Source organism: Hemibagrus wyckioides, linkage group LG03 (assembly GCF_019097595.1).
Source record: "Hemibagrus wyckioides isolate EC202008001 linkage group LG03, SWU_Hwy_1.0, whole genome shotgun sequence".
Classification (NCBI taxonomy): Eukaryota; Metazoa; Chordata; class Actinopteri; order Siluriformes; family Bagridae; genus Hemibagrus; species Hemibagrus wyckioides.
Genome location: NC_080712.1, coordinates 23057646 through 23077260, shown reverse-complemented (window position 1 = coordinate 23077260; position 19615 = coordinate 23057646). Strand labels below are relative to the sequence as shown.

Here is a 19615-nt window from a genome sequence, read left to right as displayed (position 1 = left end):
AGACTTTTAGTTCAAATGCTAATTAGACATCTACAGCTCTAATGCAAATGAAATTGCAAAGGCATGGACTTTGGTTAGTCTGAGGATGAGAAAGTGCAATCACAATTGGACAGATTTATTACTTATTTATATTATTTATTATCGTTTGAATATGTCAGGATCAGAACCGGTTTTGAAAAAGTCAGTTTTATCATTCTTGTAGTTGTTGTATATTGCTGTACACAATGCTTATGCAATGTAATAGTGGCTCAGTGGCTAAGGCTCTGGGTCACTGATGAAAAGGTCAGGGGTTAAAGTGAGGGTGAGCAAATGGAGCAAGGCCCTTAACCCTGGGTGGGTCTCAAGCAGCTCCATAGGCCATGAATCAGTATACTGTGTACTTAAGACAGGCCACTGGTAAGGACCCTGGCTTATAACACTTTGTGACACTGATGACTCAACTCCACTGATGAACACCACTGGCATTTATAAATAACATGCAGTATTGTTATCCTCCTGATATTACTTTTTATTTATACTACATTTATACTACAAAATACTGAGATGCGCCCTGTGTACATTTAGTACATGGTTGACACTGCGATCTGACCCCAACTTCCAACTTCATTAGAAGCTGGCATATGTAAAGAGAAGAATTTTGCTGTACAGTATATATCACAATTAAAGTAATTTTTCTTCTTCATCATGGGGCAGTGGTAGCTCAAGTGATAAAGTCTCTTAGATGTTGATTGGAGGGTCAAAGTTCAGGCCCCCGTGCCACCCAGCCCCCACTGTTGGGCTCCTGAACAAGGCTCTCTATGCTCCAGGCATGCTGTATCACAGCTGACCCTGTACTCTAACCCCAACTTCCAAAAAAAGCTGGGATATGTGAAGAAAGAATTTCACTATGCTGTAATGTAATTTGACAAAAATAACGGCTTCTTCTTATTATTATTCTTACTTATAAAAATGTGTAGACATGATTTACAATTAAATTTTAATTATGTATTACATTACATTTGTTCACAAGGCAAATGAAATAGCAAATACATGTTTATATTTGTATTTTTTCTATCACTGGATTTTTAATATTCTGTCACATCTGCATTTAGATTCTGGGTCTAGTAATGACAAGTACCACTTTTTTTTATTCAAAATGGACATCAAATATTTAGCCACATATTCGTAAACTTTTTCTCCAATCCAGTGGTGATGTGTTTGTGTGTGTTTTATGTATTGATGTGGGTTGGGGTAGGTAGGGGTTACACTTGCTTAAGGTAGGAATTCAGGTTTTGTTATTCTTTGTCTCTATTTACTTGCCCAGATGGAAACTTGCTAGTAGTTAACTCTGGCACAAATTATCTTTCCTCATCTTAGATTAATGTTTTATAGACAAAGATAATTGCGCACACAAACACATAATTTTTCATGCCCCCAAACATTCTCTGTTTTTGTCAGATAAATAAATAGCTTTATTTAGCACAGGGATTTAAATAAACAGTTTATTTCAGTCTATTCTCCATTTATAGCACACACAGCAGCTGAAGAAAAGAAGCTTTTCTTATAAGACTCTTAAGGATCATAATAAACTAACAGTGAAACTCTTCTTTATTTTTGTGTAAATAAACCTTCTCCTCATCCCTGTGCGTAGTGACAATTTGTTGTGATAATAGTTTATTAATAATTACTAGCCCCTGCACAAACCATACTGGAAAAAAAGAAGCTTTCATAACCTAAACATTGTGTATAAGGGTTATTAATGTACATTTTGTGTATATGTGAATCTATTCCTTAGAATCAATCAATCAATCAATCAATCAGTCAATCAGTAAATCAATATACCATTAAATACATTTATGGCATTTGGCAGATGTCTTTGTCCAACTTATATTTACATCATTATATACAACTGAGCAGTAGAGGGTTAAGAGCTTTTCTTAAGAGTCCAGGAGCGGCAGCTTGATCTTTAGATTAAAAGTCCAGTGTCTTATCCATTGAGCTAACAAAGGTTTGGATGGTGATTTCCAAACTTTCATTCAGTGATTTTAAGTGATCCTTTTATCTTTGTCAGGGTCATGGTGGGTTAGGAGCTTATCCAGAAACACTGAATGTATCCTGCATTCTATACCTAGGGGCAGAACTGGGGAGACCAGAGATGTGAGGTGGCAATGCCATCCACTATATTACCAACTGTATTCAATTTCACTGTTCATGAGGCCTCCTGATGGTCCAGCAGCAGGATTCCGCGCTCTCATTGCCACGGCTCGGGTTCAATTCCCAGGCCTAACCCAGCCACTGAATAGTTAACTCTCAGTGGCGGTCCCAAGCCCACATAAATGGGAAGGGGTGCATCATGAATGGCATCCGGCGTAAAACCTGTGCCAAATTGAAACACGCAGACCAAATGATCTGTTGTGGCGACCCCGAACAGGAAGCAGCCAAAAAAACAACAACAACGTTCAATTTCACTGTTCATATAAAGGAGGAAGCACACTGACTTACTGCCTCACACGCACACACATACATAAAGCACTCACAAACAATCCCATGATGCAAAGTATCATCCAGTTTTCCATACCTGACATACTAGCCTTTGTTTACAGTTTGCAATTCTCTAGTTCAAGATGTTTTTAATTTCATGGTTTCATGATTGTGGTTTTGTCCTGTTATCTCTGCTCATCACCAGACTATTTGGATCTGTTTGCCTGTCTGTGTTTTCAGTAACAGCATTATTTGCTTTTGCAGTGTTTCTTAATGCCTGACAGTATACTTCACCATCAACATGGATGCAACAAGAATGCTAGTCTGGCAACAGCTACTGGTTCATGCAGCTAACCAATGTTCTGACACCTTTGCTAGCTGTTTTCTCTTAAACCTCATCTTAGCACGCTTCTCTGCTTGTCTTAAACCTGGATATATGCCACAGATGCAACCATATGAAAGAGATTTATGCTAAAATGCTTTCTATACTTTCTATATAAGGAATCTTAATTTAATCAGTTCATCAGTCTCATAACAGATAGATTTTGCACTCCACTTTTTGCCCATCACATAATGCTGCTATGAACTACTGATATCATATGTCCATATGCTTACAATATAACAGCATCCTTATTTGCACTCACTCCGAACCAAACAGACTGGTTGGCACTAATTTGTGCACCTGTTGTTTCCTGTCTTGCACTGTTTGCACACTTGCACTTTAATGTAAATAGGTTAATTTTCAGCCCTTAGCTCTGTGTTGTCTTATGTAGCTCTGTGTCTTTATGTAGCACCAGGGTCCTGGAGGAAGGTTGTTTAATTTCAGTATATATGGTCAAAATGACAATACAAGCTTCTTGACTCTTGCCTAAAGGACTGACCTGGGCTACAGTGGTCTGGCACCAAGTAAAAGTGCTGATCAAATCCTATGAAGACATGTTTCATCACACTATCCCAACATATATTTGATCATTCCCCAGAAAGCAAGGAGGGGTCCAACCAATTTAGGAAGCAAATGTTGTGACCCGAATAAGGGAACCACAGCTAGACTTGAATGTACACTGGGGTTCCTAACATATGTGCTAACATATCACACATGCTGAAATGGCCTCTTCATTTGACAAGACCAACTACTACTCAATCAAAAGCATGAACTCATGCAAAATGGTCAAGCTTATCTTTTAGCTCAGTGCTCGTCTCATCTTCCACCTGAGGTTCCACAGTCCTCTCATGCATGAGCCAACTCCTCTGCTCACTCAAATACATTGAGGTTCTTTGGTTACTTATCTTATCAGACCTTCTCTATTGACATTAAGATAAGCCATTTAGAGGCTTCCTTTATTGTTTCAGTGCTACCAGCACTCCACAACCGCTGGAAACATCACTAACCAAGACCTTGTTGACAAGCTCCACATCAAAGTTCAGCCTTTCAAGACACCCCTGCATGTTCAAGCTCTGGAGCGCAGAGCATCATTCTTTCATCACTCATCACACTTTGCCAGTTATGCTTCATGTCATTGCTTTATACCATGAGTGCTTATCATTTGTGGTCACCCACTCGGCAAGATATCCCATAATTCTTGGTTTCCCATGGATGCACACTCACAACCCTTCAGTTAAAAGCCCTGAGATAACCACCATGGTGGAAATTCCACAAGTATATCATGAATTCAGCATAGTTTTCAACAAAGCTAAGGTAAGCAGTTTGCCTCCTCAAAAACCTTAAGACGGTGCCATAGAGCTCACAGCAGACACAAAGCTGCCCCATATCCACACCAATCAATTATCACAAATTGGAAGAGAACATTGGAGAAGCACTTAAACAAAGCCACATTTGACTCCCACATCCCCAGCATCTGCAAAATTTTTAGAAGAAAGGGTTCAGAATTCATCCATGCATCAATTCTAGAGTGTTGAACTAAATCACGGTAAAGTATCCCTTAATTTCAGTATCCCTTTTCTCTGGTACTGTTATCCTTGGAACAGTTCAGAAATTCCCATGTTTTTACCAAACTGGATTTGCAAACTGCAATACAACCTCATTAGAATCAGAGGGATGAGTGGAAAATGTTATTTAGAACCATCTTTGGTCACTTGGGCTCTCTGGCACTCCAGCAGTCTTCCAACACGTGATCTGTGACATACTTTGGAACATGTTGGGGAAATGTATCACTTACATCAATGACATTTTGCTCTGCTTCCCTACCATACACATTCACGTGAGTCATTTGGCTTGGCGGACTGTGTCATGTCAACGCTGGAATTGGCAACAAATCTCCCAGAATGCACCAGGGCCTTCAGACTTGGCTGACACAGACTACATTTCCCTTTCACACAACAACTGTCATGATAACTTTCACCTGATTAATGACTGCCTGCACCTGGACTTACCAACACTGCTTTGCTTCCTGAAAGTTTTTCATTAGTTATTACTAAATGCTAGTCTTGTGTAGATAATGATAATGATACTGTAAATAATTATAGAATTTTTTAGAAATAATTATGTATACACATCGACACAGTAATCTCAAATTTGAAGTATATGATCTATTAAAAATGCATTCATTATTTCATGCATCAGTAGCCCAACTCATCATCTGTCTCAGCCTGTATGATGGCTGCAACAAAATCTTAAAAGCAACATTTAATGGGACCCCTAATAGGAGTGCTCTCATTAGTAGCTCTCCCATTCATTCAGCTCACTAATGAACAAGAGTGATGTTTACAGAGTTCTGTGTAAAACTGACTCATCGTTTTTCCCATAGTAGCCCACAATTAGAGTCTGTGGCCATCTATGATCTGTTTGTAACAAGTAAAGCCCTATGAATTTACCCCACTCTGTAATCTTGTACTTGTTACTTGCAACATTTTTGCCAGGAAACAACAAGACCATCTGCTTTAAACCCTTCTGCTGTCAGTTTTCTAACTTTTTATTTTATATGTGGGTATATCACATGATTCATTTTTCTTGAAATCCTAAGAAAAATACATTTACAGATGTTTGTCTTTTCAGCTAATATGAACCTTTTAAGTAATAAAGTGTTCTCTGAAGACAAATGTTATTTTGATTATCTCTTTAAATATTGCATGAAGATTAGTACAATTGCACTGTTAGAATTTTAGGACTTTTTTTAGGAGCCATTTTTATAAAAATTACCCTGAAACAAACTTTCATTTTTTGAACAGAGAGATTCATATACAGATAAATGACAGTATCAGTATCAGTATCAGTATTGAGGCATGGAGTTCTGAGAATGAACAATATCAATGCTTAGAGGCTTTTTTTTTCTAGTAATTTTAATTTTATATATTAATATATTTTAACTTTTTATCTTATTGTTAAGGAGGGTTGCGGAGCATGGAAAGCATGGTGGCTTAATGCTTGACACATTTATCTCGTACCTCCTGAGGTGGTGATTTTATTTTGCTTGTTTTAACCTGCTTAAACATTGTCCTTGAATCTAAGATATTTTATTACTGTAGATAAAGTTTTGACTTTGTCTGAGCAAGTAGTGTTACTTCAAGGGTCAGTATCAGCAGAAGGTGCCTTTAGGGTGTCATAACTTGCAAATAGAAGGTTTATAATCTTAACAATAATGCAAACTACTCCAAGTTAATTACATGTAGACAGTTTTGTGAATCAGGTACAAGATATAGGTTTATATATCTACCCTGATAGACTATATAGATACAGTATATGTGGATATACAGTGAACATAAAAAATGATGACATGATATATTGCACTTTTTATTTTTTTGAAGAGCTTTTGTGTCATTTTCTTAAGAATAATTCTTCTCTCTCTCTTTTTTTTTAATATTAAAAGCTACAAATTTACCGGCAAACATATCTGATAACAATTTCAAATAATATGATCCTTGTTTTTATAAAATTTCTTATATTAATAATCTATTTGCTTTGATAGAAACATGAAAGTAAGGATGTGATGGGGCAGTGCAGGACCATAGTGTACAACAGTTTAAAATAATGTCACATTACAGCAATTTTCTCTCACTTATTTTGATCACATCCTGTATTAGAGATCATAGAAATAATTACAAAACATCTTAATAACACCGACACATTTAATGACACATATGATACCACCACTTAAAGAGAAAAATCTTAAATATTCCTAATTTTCCAGTGTTAAAGTTTCATGTTTAAAGACGTTAAGACCTCCTTTTGTTTCACAAACATACTGTGTATTTTTATAATTTTTTATAATTGAATATTTTACCCGAGTTAATATGTTAAGCTTTACCACATCAAGCCAAAATGGCAATATGATGAAAAATTAGGAAATATAAATGGATGTAAATGTAAATATTTACTGTGGGTTCATCAGTCTATGTAAGGTAGCTGGGATGTCAATAATGTTAAAGGGTAGGTGTCTTAAAGAGACAGTGACCCCATTATCACAGGGTGGACAAATTCAGGAACATGCACAAAGTGTTCAATATTAGAAATGATGCAACATACATTCTATGTAAAAAGACAAGAATTGTTGATAACTACAAGAAAAGATGGAGAGTATTAATATTCTGAGTTTTGTCTTAACATCTCGTTCCAATCAATCAACATTTGGCTTTTATTAATGAAAGCTGATCAGGAACAAAAGAAATGTTCTTAGCTCATGGATACTCAGTGTGGCAATATTCTATGCTTAATAATAAACTCTTTACCTGCCAAAAGTGTTAGTACCAATACCAGATTGTTGTGCTAATCGAAACCACTTCCAGTGCAGGACATGCATGTGGGGTTCTCTTCTCGCCACCCTGTCTCCACAGAGACCCTACTGTGCTACAGTGTTTGGTGTCCTGGATAACACTGGGATGTGTGGGCTGGTTTGTCCTCATTCACAATAAGAACCTGTGTGTCCACCGATTTCCACTTGATTCTGATGTAGGGTAATCGGAGCATCAGTAATCTAATCGTGATTTAATAATGTCGTCATAGGGCAGAACACTGCTGGAGTGTACATTTTTTTGTGAACATTAACCCTTCTCCACAAGCTATCTTTTACAATTACAGGTGCATGGCAGCTACTCATAATAATTCAAATTCCTTGTCTGCTGAGAATAGATATTTCCTAAAGTCTAGCAAAATAGAATTTTGAGAAGTCACTTGATTTGTCAAGTATCAATGTGACACAATATCTAATCTAATAAGGAAATGCTTGCAGTCAAGTCACATGTTATTTTTGAATGCATTTTATTGGATGTAAGTTTAATCACCATACCCAATTTGCTATCACTCTTCCCCTCACAGGTTTGTATTCTGAATGTAGATTTTAACAAAATATGTTTGAGGCATAATTGTGTATCCACTAATTGTTCTCTCTGGAAGCGACACAAAGAAATTACATAACTCCCACCTACTCCCTTTGCCTCTCTTCTCCAGTGCACAGGCTTTTATCAGGAAGAGGCCAAATATAGGTGACAGACAGAGAGAGGTTATGCTCTATCACTATCCAAACAAAAAAAGAAATACTGCAGCAACAGGGAGGATATGTGCAAAGAAAAAAACATCAATGATTACTAAAAATAATATAGTAACAATAATAATTAAAAAAAAAAAAAACTAGCACCATTTTGTTGGTGTGTGGGAGAAACAACTTCATACTGTTCTGAGCAGTTATCCAGAAATGAAGAAACTTTAAAAACAAATCATTTGCTATGGATCTCACAATTTCATGTATTTATAATCCTTTATAATGTATTTAATGTATCTATAATCCTATTATTTAAAGAACAAGTCAAACATTACATGTTTGTGGTTTCTGTCATTTGTTTTTTAATTAACTAGTAGCATTATAATTTTAAGATAAAGCACTCAGTTTTGCACAGGACTCGTTGAAAACACTCGCATACTCGGATTTTGCAAATTCCCTTATTATCTTTATTACCTTTACATTTTTTGTATTTAGTATTTTTAGTATCTATCTATCTATCTATCTATCTATCTATCTATCTATCTATCTATCTATCTATCTATCTATCTATCTATCTATCTATCTATCTATCTATCTATCTACATGCCTAATGCATTAATATACAGTTTTAAATAAATGAGGTCAGAACTGGGGCTGTAATCACTGTAATCATACAGTGGAGCGCTACAAACTTTACAGTAAAGTATTTTAAAAAATAATAATAATTTTAAAAAAAATCAGTTTTGAGCCAAGGGACTCATTCAGCACAATAAAATAAATTAATAGGTTACCAAAAAGTTTTCTTTGCTTATAATTCACACTGTAATTTAAAAACTTGCCATATTAGCAACTGGCATTCTCATAGGAATTATATAAATAATATAACTTCAATACACTGTCTTATTCAATGGAAACATTTACCCTTTTTTTCCATTTGGCTTATGCTTTGTGATCAAAAATATTTTACAACTAAGACATGAAATAACTTAATGGCAGAAAGTCAAAGGCATTGCTCAAGCTTAGGAAACAGCATTATGCTTTAGCAGTGTTTTTATTTGAGCTTAAAACCTGTCAATAGCCAGTAATGTTTCATATTCACAGCTGCATCTTATGCAATATTACAAGCCAGGACACAGCCATATTCAAGCATCTGGTATTTCAACTACTAATGATTTTGGTCAAATGAACATCAATTCTTCCATCAACGAATGGATTTGCTGTTCTCTGCTTGCTTTAGAACGTCCAAGAGCTGCCTACTTAATGATATTTGTGAGTGTTTGTGGTTTAGTTTCTGAGTTTTTACACCATCTTGTGGCAATCTATGAATAATGCGTGGCAGTCATAAGCTTCATTTAGTTTTGCAGTTCAAGTTGCTGGCTGATTTGATTTGTTTGGAAAAATATCCCTTTTTATTATATATATATTTGCCAGTTCAGATACATGTGTAAAACAGCACATTTTTTAATCTGTATCAAAAAAACCTCAACGAACGGCTACCCCACTGTTCTTCAATGCTGTGCCTTGAGACAAACAAACTAATAAACTAATATTCATAGCTGAAATCCGAGCCACATTGCAAAAGATGAGATCTTAGCATGTGATAATATCTTGAATCTAGTGAACTATATCTACTATTGCATCTTATTATTATTAAGATTACAATAAATATAAGATTGTTAAGCTTTAATATTTCTAAGCTTTAAAGTGCATTATTTTGCTTCTTTCTAGAATTTAATACTTAAAATGAACAAAATAAAAGCTTGCACAATATTGACTCTCAACTGCCTATCAGAGGCAGCTGATCTATAGTACTCTATAGCAGAAGTGTGCGAGTCTCTCGACTTGAGGATACACTATATAACGTTTTTGGAAACCCATCCAAATCATTGAATTCAGGTGTTATTTTTCTGCTCTAATTCATCCCAAAGGTGTTCTATCAGGTTGAGGTCAGGACTCTGTGCAGGCCAGTCAAGTTCCTCCACACCAAACTCACTCATCCATGTCTTTATGGACCTTGCTTTGTGCACTGGTGTGCAGTCATGTTGAAACAGGAAGGAGTCATCCCCAAACTGTCTCCCAAACTTGGGAGCATGGAATTGTCCAAAATGTCTTGGTAGGCTGAAACATTAAGAGTTCCTTTCACTTGAACTAAGGGGTCAAGCCCAACTCCTGAAAAACAACACCTGAATTCAATGATTTAGAGGGGTGTCCCAAAACTTTTGGCAATATAGTGTACATGTCGTGCTGCATCTGTAAAATAGAAAATCACTTACTTCTATCTATCTATCTATCTATCTATCTATCTATCTATCTATCTATTTATTTATTTAGGTTTCTCCCTACCAGTAGGTGGCGGTAAGGCAAAGACGAACGAAGAAAGAAGAAGAAACCCCCCACACATACTAACGCACTATATAGTACACATAATAGTATGCCACTTGTTGCTGAATAAATGCCTTTCCAAAGCTCGCTGCACAAATTTAGTGACAATTCAGTCAAAGTTCAAATACACAAGTATGTATCAGATATGTACTATTTTGACATAATATGTAGTACAGTAGTATGTACGCTGTCTTGTGCAGATGCTAGCTAGCTATCAAGGCGCTAAATTTGAACGTCGAGGTAGCATACTACCCAGACCACTAGGCAGAGCTAGTTAGTGGGCTTTCTTTATTATTTAGTACAAGTGTGCTGTCATGGTGGCTTTTGGATACGTTTCTTAATCTCAGTACCAAAGATGCTGCGGACTCGGAGAGCGGTAAAGGCAAAGGAGTATAAGGAACCGACTTCAGACGATGATCCGTAAGTACATTCACACAGAAGCTTTTAATATGGAAACATTAGGTAAACAAAACGTAACAGAAACAATGTGAATGTAGCCTAGACAGTCCAGGGAGTGAGGAGGAACCAGAGGAATGGCTACCAGAGGAGAAGACCAGAGGAAGAGGAAGGATGAAGAAAGGCGAAACAACTGACCAGAAACCGGCCACTAAACGAGCAGCTAAACCTAAAGAGCCCAAACCCAAGGCTGAGAGAAAGCCTAGAGCTCCAAGGGCCCTTAAAGGAAAGAAGAGAGTCGAGAAAGAGAAAGGAGAAGAGAAAAAGAATGCAGGTTTTCAGCAAAATGAATCACTGCCACAAGTACAGGTCAAGGAAGAGGTAAGTTTTTGTCATTTGCCATGCTTGAGCATTTATAACACAAAACATTTGGCTTGTATGGCATGATGATATGATGACATGATATTTTTTGGGCTGTTGTATAGAAACATTCATTCATCATATTAATCTTTAGTAACAGATTTATTCTGATTAGTGCCATAGATCCCAGGAACACTGGGTGACTGACAATTTAGACTAGTCACTTCATTTACTGTCAAGGGTTTGGGAGGATCCTGGTGTAAACAGAAAAATATTTAATGTGACTGCTAATTACATATGCCATAAGCATCCATGAAACTGATACTAACATTTCCAGTAACGCAGGTAGCATTCAGAAGTCTTTAAAAGGCCATGAATTTTTTTTTTTTTAATGAACTGTCTTTCAGAGACTGTCCTTCAGCATGGACAAGATGTTCAGTACTGATGCTATTGCGCATGAAGGGCCATCATCCAGTACACAGGTCCATAGCATGAAAAAGGAAGAGCCTGAGGATGACTTTACCTTTGATGAACCAGCGCAGAAGAAGCAGAAGACCACAAGTGCGCCTCAGGGCAAAGTGGTCAAACTAAAGTCTGCTGATAATTTACAGGATGAATTGCAGATGAACTGGGACCCAGTACAGGTGAGAGCTTATGAGAGTATGTTGTTGTTCATCATTTTTCGTTTTCTCTTTATTCAATGTCAGGCATTAACTGACAACTTACTGTAATGAACATAACTTGTTAAAGGGTTGAACATTGCAAAATGTTCTTATTCTTATACTTTACACTTTGTTGCACTTCAACTTTATACACCGATCCGGCATAACATTATGACCACTGACAGGTGTAGGAAAACATATTCTGAGGTCACTCTGGAATCTACTGCAACATACATTTCTCTTTGAATAACATTTATGCATCTCAGCCCTCACCACCAAATTGTGATTAAATCAGATAGTGATCAGGAACTGTGAACTAACTGACAGTTGGGTGGCCATCTCTGGAGATCTTTCTCCCATTCAATGCTTTGTTTAAGAATTTCACCTCTAGGCTTTTGCATTATCATACCAGGGAGTTGACACCTCTGAGGTCCACCTCCCCCTGGGGGTTTTTATCACCTTTTAGGCATTTGTATTGTCACACCATCAAGGCCTGCCCACTCAAAGGCCTTGTAATGCATGTTCCTTTTCACTGGACTGTATTACTGCAGTACCACCACAGTGTGTTCTGATCTACAATAAAACATTCCTGCTGAACACTAATTTCTAGTCCCCTGGTCTGTTTCAGTAAATTCACAACACAGGTGAAGTGAGTAACACTGATGATCTCCGCATCATGGCAGCTGTTAGTGGGTGGGATATATTAGGCAGCAAGTGAACATTTTGTCCTCAAAGTTGATGTGTTAGAAGCAGGAAAAATGGGCAAGCATAAGGATTTGAGCGAGTTTGACTAAGAGCCAAATTGTGATGGCTAGATGACTGGATCAGAGTATCACCAAAACATCTATCAAAAGTGGTCCAAGGAAGAACCAGTGGTGATCAGGCGACAGGGTCATGGACGGCCAAGGCTCATTGATGCACATGGGGAGCGAAGGCTGGCCCGTGTGATCCGATCCAACAGACGAGCTACTGTTGCTCAAAAAAGTTAATGCTGGTTCTGATAGAAAGGTGTCAGAATACACAGTGCATAGCAGTTTGTTACATAGCCGCAGACCAGTCAGGGTGCCCATGCTGACCCCTGTGCACTGCCGAAGCAGCAACAATGGGGATGTGAGCATCAGAGCTGGACCATTGAGCAATGGAAGAAGGTGGCCTGGTCTGATGAATCATGTTTTATTTTACATCACATGGATTGCTAGGTGCATGTGCGTCGTTTACCTGGCGAACACATGGCACCAGGATGCACTATGGGAAGAATGCAAGCTGGCTGAGGCAGTGTCATGCTTTGGGCAGCATTCTGCTGGGAAACCTTGCCATCAATGTGGATGTTACTTTGACACGTACCACCTACCTAAGCATTGTTGCAGACCATGTACACCCTTTCATGGAAACGGTATTCCCTGATGACCGGGCCACAGCAAAAATGGTTCAGGAATGGTTTGATGAGCACAACAAGAAGTTTGTGGTGTTGACTTGGCCTCCAAATTCCCCAGATCTCAATCCAATCGAGCATCTGTGGGATGTGCTGGACAAACAATTCCGATCCATGGAGGCCCCAACTCGCAACTTAGAGGACTTAAAGGATCTGCTGCTAACATCTTGGTGCTAGATACAGCATCACACCTTCAGGGATCTAGTGGAGTCCATGCCTCGACGGGTCAGGGCTGTTTTGGCAGTAATAGGGGGACCAACACAATATTAGGCAAGTGGTCATAATATTATGCCTGATCGGTGTATCAAAATGCTTGTATAAAATTTCTAAAACTTCGCAGTTTAGAAGGTTAAGTGTCAGTTTAAAAATACTTTGTCACCTTGATATTATGTTTAGTAATAGTACACCTCTCCAGCTTCTAAATAGATAAAATGGAACAGCAATAATAGTAATTTGAAGTGTCTTTGATACTTAAATTTAATTGATTATTCCACTTCCTCATAATATATTATAACAGACGATTCTAAAAGGTGTGTGTGTGTGTGTGTGTGTGTGGTGGATGCTCCATATTAAGGTTTTAGCTGAGAAGACTGGAGTGGAGCAGTGGGTCTGTGGTAACATTGCTCAGCTCCTGAGGGACGAGAACACCATCCCGTTCATAGTGCGCTACAGGAAAGAGCTTATCAACCACCTGGATGTGGACAGTGTGAGGGATGTCCAGCTTGTTTTGGAGGAACTCCGGTGAGTGAGTTGGGGGGAAATGAAGCAGTGTGAACAAATTTCAGATTATAACAAAAATAAATGGAACTGTTTGTGTTCGATTAAGCGTCCATACTGACCTGCTTTAAGTTAATTGCGACTTTAATTAATTTGTTAACCAGACATCCAAACATGTTAACCAATTACTAGAGAACTGGTGTATTCTCATGCTCAAGAAATTTATTTTGTTTGAAATTACACACTGGGCATTAAGATTGCAATATGATTCTTTTAACCATTTAACATTCTCAGTGTTTTCTTCACATTTTACCTTTTTTGTAAAAAAAAATATATATATAAATATTTATAATAAAATTATATTATAAAATTATAATAATAAAATAAAATTGTGCAAATATGTAAATGAGGAAGGAAGTGGCATCAAACCATACTTTATGCATCAGATGACTTTATATTGGAGAGGTGTTTGTGTGTGTGTGTGTGTGTGTGTTAGCTCAGTGGCAAAGAAGTCTCAGACCATCACCCAAACCCTGAAGAAAGAGGGAAATTTGACCTCTGAACTTGAGAAAGCCCTGAAGGACTGCAAAAGTGCTGATGAACTGGACCATGTGGTCAGGATACACTATAAACCTATTATTCACTATTATATATTATTCACTGATTATTAAGAAATGTTTTCATTAGTTAAAGAGTTTTATACATTTGCTATTTTTTTTTAAAAAATGGGAAATAATAACATTTCGCTCTTTACAGTATGCTCCATATAAGAAGGGCAGTAAGTTGTCAAAGGCACGGCGAGCTAAGCAGCTCGGTCTAGAGACTGCTGCTCTGGCTCTTCTACAGTCACCCCAAACACTTGATCTGAGCTCACGGATCCAGCCCAACACGGAAGGTAGGAAGCTAATTAGAGTATTAATGACTGTTATACTTACTAATGATCTTAAACAGTCACAGCTGCATGTTTGTGTATACACACCTCACACCAGGCAGTGTTGGACACACTGATCTGTGGAACATTTCACCATCTGGTGGATTAAAAGTGATCTCCATTAGAGGGTAGGTCAGGGACAAAACAGTCCTGGCCACCAAGTTTTCCCGTTTCTGTTATCTTCTTTTTAAAACCCTTCAGATCTATGGAGTGAACCAATCCACTTGCACTTTATGGAGTATTTACAAATTTTTTATTATTTGTCTGTACTTAATCACCCAAATATTTGTGTGCAAAACCTGAACATTTATTTCAGTCACTAGAGGGCAGCATTGCACTGTATCTGGTGCATCCTCTTCTGCAGCAGCTCTTCAGCAAGAATAATGTTACTGCCTGTAGTATTTTTTATCTCAGTATGTTGCAGTTTGCCAGTGATTATTTATATGAATTGCCTAATGATGTCCTATCATGCATTTGTATTATTTATATTGTGAAGTCCATTTGAAGAGCTTGCTAATACTTCACTAAATAACTGTAATCTGTAATAACTGTGTGTGTGTGTTGCTGGTCAGGTTTGTCCACTCTTGAGGAGGTCGCCACAGGTGTCGAGCAAATTCTAGCCGATATGATTGCTAAAGACAGCGAGACGCTGACCTACATCAGATCACTGTAAGACATGCATGCTGCTGTTTCTTGATTGATCTCTTTTGTCCAGGGCATTCTCCTCTAGCCCTTTATTCCTGTCTTTCATGTCCAGATTTGATGTCCAAAAAACGAGTCAGTTTGCACTTCATTCTTATTGATGTTTAGTTTTATTAAGAGTGTGTATGTGGGTGTCCCCTTACAGGTGTGATAGGAGTGATGTCAAAATCCAATCTACAGTGTCTAAAACGGCGCTTAAAGAGCAGCAGCAGGCAGATCAGAAGAGCAAGCCTAAAGACATTTCCAAGTTCAGCCTGTACAGTTCATTCTGTTGTAGTGTGCAGAGAATCCAACACCATCAGGTACAGACCCAGCCTTCTCTACTCTCTTTATGGCCTCAGGCCAGGAAATTCAATTTTCAATTCAATTTATTTTGTTTAGTGCCTTTTACAATGAACATTGTCTCAAAGCAGCTTTACAAAAGAAGAGAAACGGAGAAAGGGGAGGGGAAAAAATGAAAATAAATAAATATATAAAAATAACTAAATACCTAGAAATTAGAATAAATTATTAAATTAAATTATTAAACTATTTTATTTTATCCTTAAGATCCCTAATTTTAAGTCATACGTCTATTTTCACTTGTTTAGGTTGATGCTATATCTGCTATACTTTATATGCAAATTTTAAATGTAAAATGTTTTTAGAAGCCTGTGGTATAATGCTATAATTCAGGATTTATTATTTATGTTAAAGTTAATTCTCTGCATCTGACTAGATGCCACCTGATGACAAGTATTAATTCTCTTATTAAATATTAGAGATATACTTTTCATTCCTGGAAATTCTTTTTTTCCCCTCATTGCTGTTTCACATCGGAGCAGCTGTTGATGGAAAAGTGGTGCTTCTATGCCGTTGTTCTTGTAGACCATGTGTTATATAATTATACTCAGTGGTTAAGAGGTTGGATTACTCATCAGATGGTTGTGAGTTCAAATCCCAGGATCACCAAGCTGCCACTGCTGGACCCCATTAACCCTCAACTGCTCAGTTGTATAAATGTATAAGTGTTAAGTCACTCTAGATAAGGGGGTCTGCCAAATGCCTCAGTATTTATGCACCTGTCTTAAATGAGCCATTAGGATCTGAGAGTAATCAGGTAAAAGGTCTAGTATGATTTTAGCTTTCTTTATTTAATTCCTATTCTGTATCATTTAGTTTGGTTTGTGGTAATATTAGTGATTAATCAGAAGGCATAAGAAATCAGGCTTGGTAAGTCACACTGCATGTACAATTACTATTTTTGCATTGATTTTACACTGCATTTAGTACCAAGACAAACATGCAAAATGAACCATGAACCATGCAAAAGACTTCTTCCCTCCTTCCCTTTTTTTTTTACGTTGGTTAAACATGTTGAGTTTTACTTAACAGATTATTATTATTTTTTTAATCAGTGTTACTTTTACTTCTTGATTATCCACAACATTGTACCTACCTGTTTTTATACATTTAAACCTAATGTGTCACAATGGTGGAATGAACTTCCAAATCCGGACAGCAGAATCTGTCACTATCTTTAAAAAACTACTCAAGATTCAAGAGGTTTATTGTCATATGCACAGTGAAAACGCAACGGTTTAGACCATACAATGAAAGTCTTACTTTGCATGTCTTCCTTACCAAATGAATAAAAATAATAGAATATATGAAAAATCCAATAAAAATAAATAAATAAAAAGATACAGTATATACAGATTAGACATAAGTAAGGTGTTGTTCTGTGAACATTTAACTAACTCATAACTTGTCTATATATAAAATAAATAAATAAATAGATAGAAATCTTTATCTTTTTATTCCACACTTTGCTCCTCTAGCACACAAAACTACCATTCTATGTGTTTGCACTATTAACACATTTCAGCGAATTCAACTCAGTTGTATGATTCTCACCAAAAGACCTGTGATTTATTTGCATTTGTTCTTCTCCTACAAATGCATGAGTTTTCTCTTTTGTTATGCCAGAATGTACATGCAAACCTGCATTCTTCCTGCATCAGTAATGTGGCAGTAATGTGGCATTTCCACAGGTTCTCAGTGCCTCTTTGAAGCATTTCTGTCATGGGAGTTTAGGGGAAGCACCCACAACTGCTGGCACCCTGGTTACTCAGATCTGGTTGCCAGCCGCATGTCACAGTGGCTATTTTTTTAAATATATATATCCCACCATCTCTTTCCTTTCACCTCCTTTCTTTGTCCTGCAGTCATTCCACCTCTCTCCTCCTTAACATATGTGACATGTCCCCATCCATGTGCCATTGGATTAGGGGCTGAGATTGACGGGCTTTCCTCCATGGTGACAGCTGCTTGTGGGCTCTGTTAGAGAGAGAGAGAGAGAGAGAGAAATAGAGAGAGAGGGCGGGTGGGCGTGAGGATGAGTGAATGAATGAATGAGAGGTGAAGGCCTTTCTCCTCTGAAGCACTCTACATGGCCACCCTTGTTAATTTGGTGGTCTGGACTGTCAGCAACTGTTAATTTGAGCTGCCTGTGACCTACACGCTGTGTCACTATGGCGAAAACGAACCTTTTTGTGGCTTTGTTAGGTACGAAGAGTGTGGGATGTGTTGTGACAGGAGGCACATGTACTTGTGTATTTGATTTAGCACATCAGCAGTGAGTGTGCTGAGATCAGATTTGTGTGTGGAAAATATTTGTGGTTCTTCTATACCTGAGAGAGCCAAATGCTTTTAATTATCTAGTGTCTATAATTACTATAATATTTACAAAGTTATATATCCGGACTGCATGATAACATGAGATTATCATCGAGTAATTAACAAATCAACAATTTAATTGTATACTGTGATTAGGACTAAAGTGTACAATATTTGTGTCTCTCTAAGTCTATTGTAAAATGAATTTGTGTTTCTTAATGTAAGCAGATCAACTTTAATTGAAACATTTATTTAGTAGTGCCACACAACATGGGCCCTGCATATGCATTAAAGCCATACACACATAGGGCACAGTTTCCCAGCCCTGCAACACACTGACTTTAAGTCAGGACCAGCTGTAAATTAGCTGATTACATGAATAATGTGTGCTGAGAGTATGGAAAACAATCAGACAATCTCATTATTCTGTTTCCCCAAGAAGTAAATGGCTTCCTGTTTGATTCCAGTTCCTCTCAAGGTTTCTTCCTCAGGTCATCTCAGGGAGTTTTTTTTTTTTCATGCCACTGTCATATCTGGCTTTCTCACTAGAGATCTAAATCTCTATCTGGATTTCTGAAAAGCTGCTTTGTGGAAATATCATTTGTTAAAAGTGCTATAGAAAAATCAAATTGAGTGAATTTCCTTTTGGAATCATTAGTCCAGCATCAGGGTTTTACACTGCTGTTCTACACACTACAAACTCAACAGAGCTTCAGCCACAGTACATGTGGAGCGATAGGAGTGGATCTCGTTATAACGTTATATGTGTAGAATTACACTATAGAGTGAAAGATGTCTGGACACCTAAACGTCACACCCATATGTGGGTTTTTCTCAAACCGTTGACATACAATTGAAAGCACATAATTGTATAGGAGCTCCCTAACCCAACATCAGTGCCTGCCTTCACTAAAGCTCCTGTGAATGAACACAAATCCCACAGCCACGTTCTGACATCTAGTAGAACGCCTTCCCTGAAGAGTGGAGATTATTGTAACCGCTAAAGTGTGGAATGAATCTGCAATGGGATGTTCAACAAGCACATATGGTTGTAATGGTCAGGTGGCCACATACCTTTTATGTGAAGAATTTTTTTTATTACAAGTCTTTACGAAATTACATGAATTAAAAAGTATTTCACACACATGCATTTCTGCAAGGAGCTATTATTTCTGATGAAATCGGTGTGTAGAAAAGACAAAACTGAGCTGATCCCAGCACATGACCCTGTTCATTCATACTGTACAAGACCAAATAAATTATTCTGTTATTTATTTATTTATTTATTAGCTTGCACTTTGGCCCTCTGTTCTGACTGGCACTGTAGATTAAATGACAAACATATCAATCACTTTCAGCTTTGATTATGGTTAAAATTGTTTGTAAAATATCAGATTTCACACTGTGTTGTTTTGCAGTAGTCAGTCAGTTATCCACAATGAAAAAATTATTTAAAGATTTGAATTGAATTGAGATTTATTTC

General features: G+C 37.4%; 1 protein-coding gene across 2 annotated transcripts in view; it reads left to right on the top strand.

Moving 5' to 3' along the window:
- The first annotated feature begins 10284 nt into the window (after positions 1-10284).
- Positions 10285-19615, top strand: part of srbd1 (S1 RNA binding domain 1) — a 52690-nt gene continuing 43359 nt past the window's right edge. The window contains exons 1-8 of one of the 2 annotated variants that reach the window (XM_058386760.1): positions 10285-10694; positions 10772-11051; positions 11438-11674; positions 13699-13865; positions 14338-14455; positions 14598-14736; positions 15345-15441; positions 15620-15776. In XM_058386760.1, coding sequence (XP_058242743.1) covers positions 10630-10694; positions 10772-11051; positions 11438-11674; positions 13699-13865; positions 14338-14455; positions 14598-14736; positions 15345-15441; positions 15620-15776 — 1260 coding nt within the window. In that variant the 5' untranslated portion in view covers positions 10285-10629. The remainder of the gene's footprint in view (positions 10695-10771; positions 11052-11437; positions 11675-13698; positions 13866-14337; positions 14456-14597; positions 14737-15344; positions 15442-15619; positions 15777-19615) is intronic. The other variant, XM_058386761.1, reaches the window with a different exon arrangement.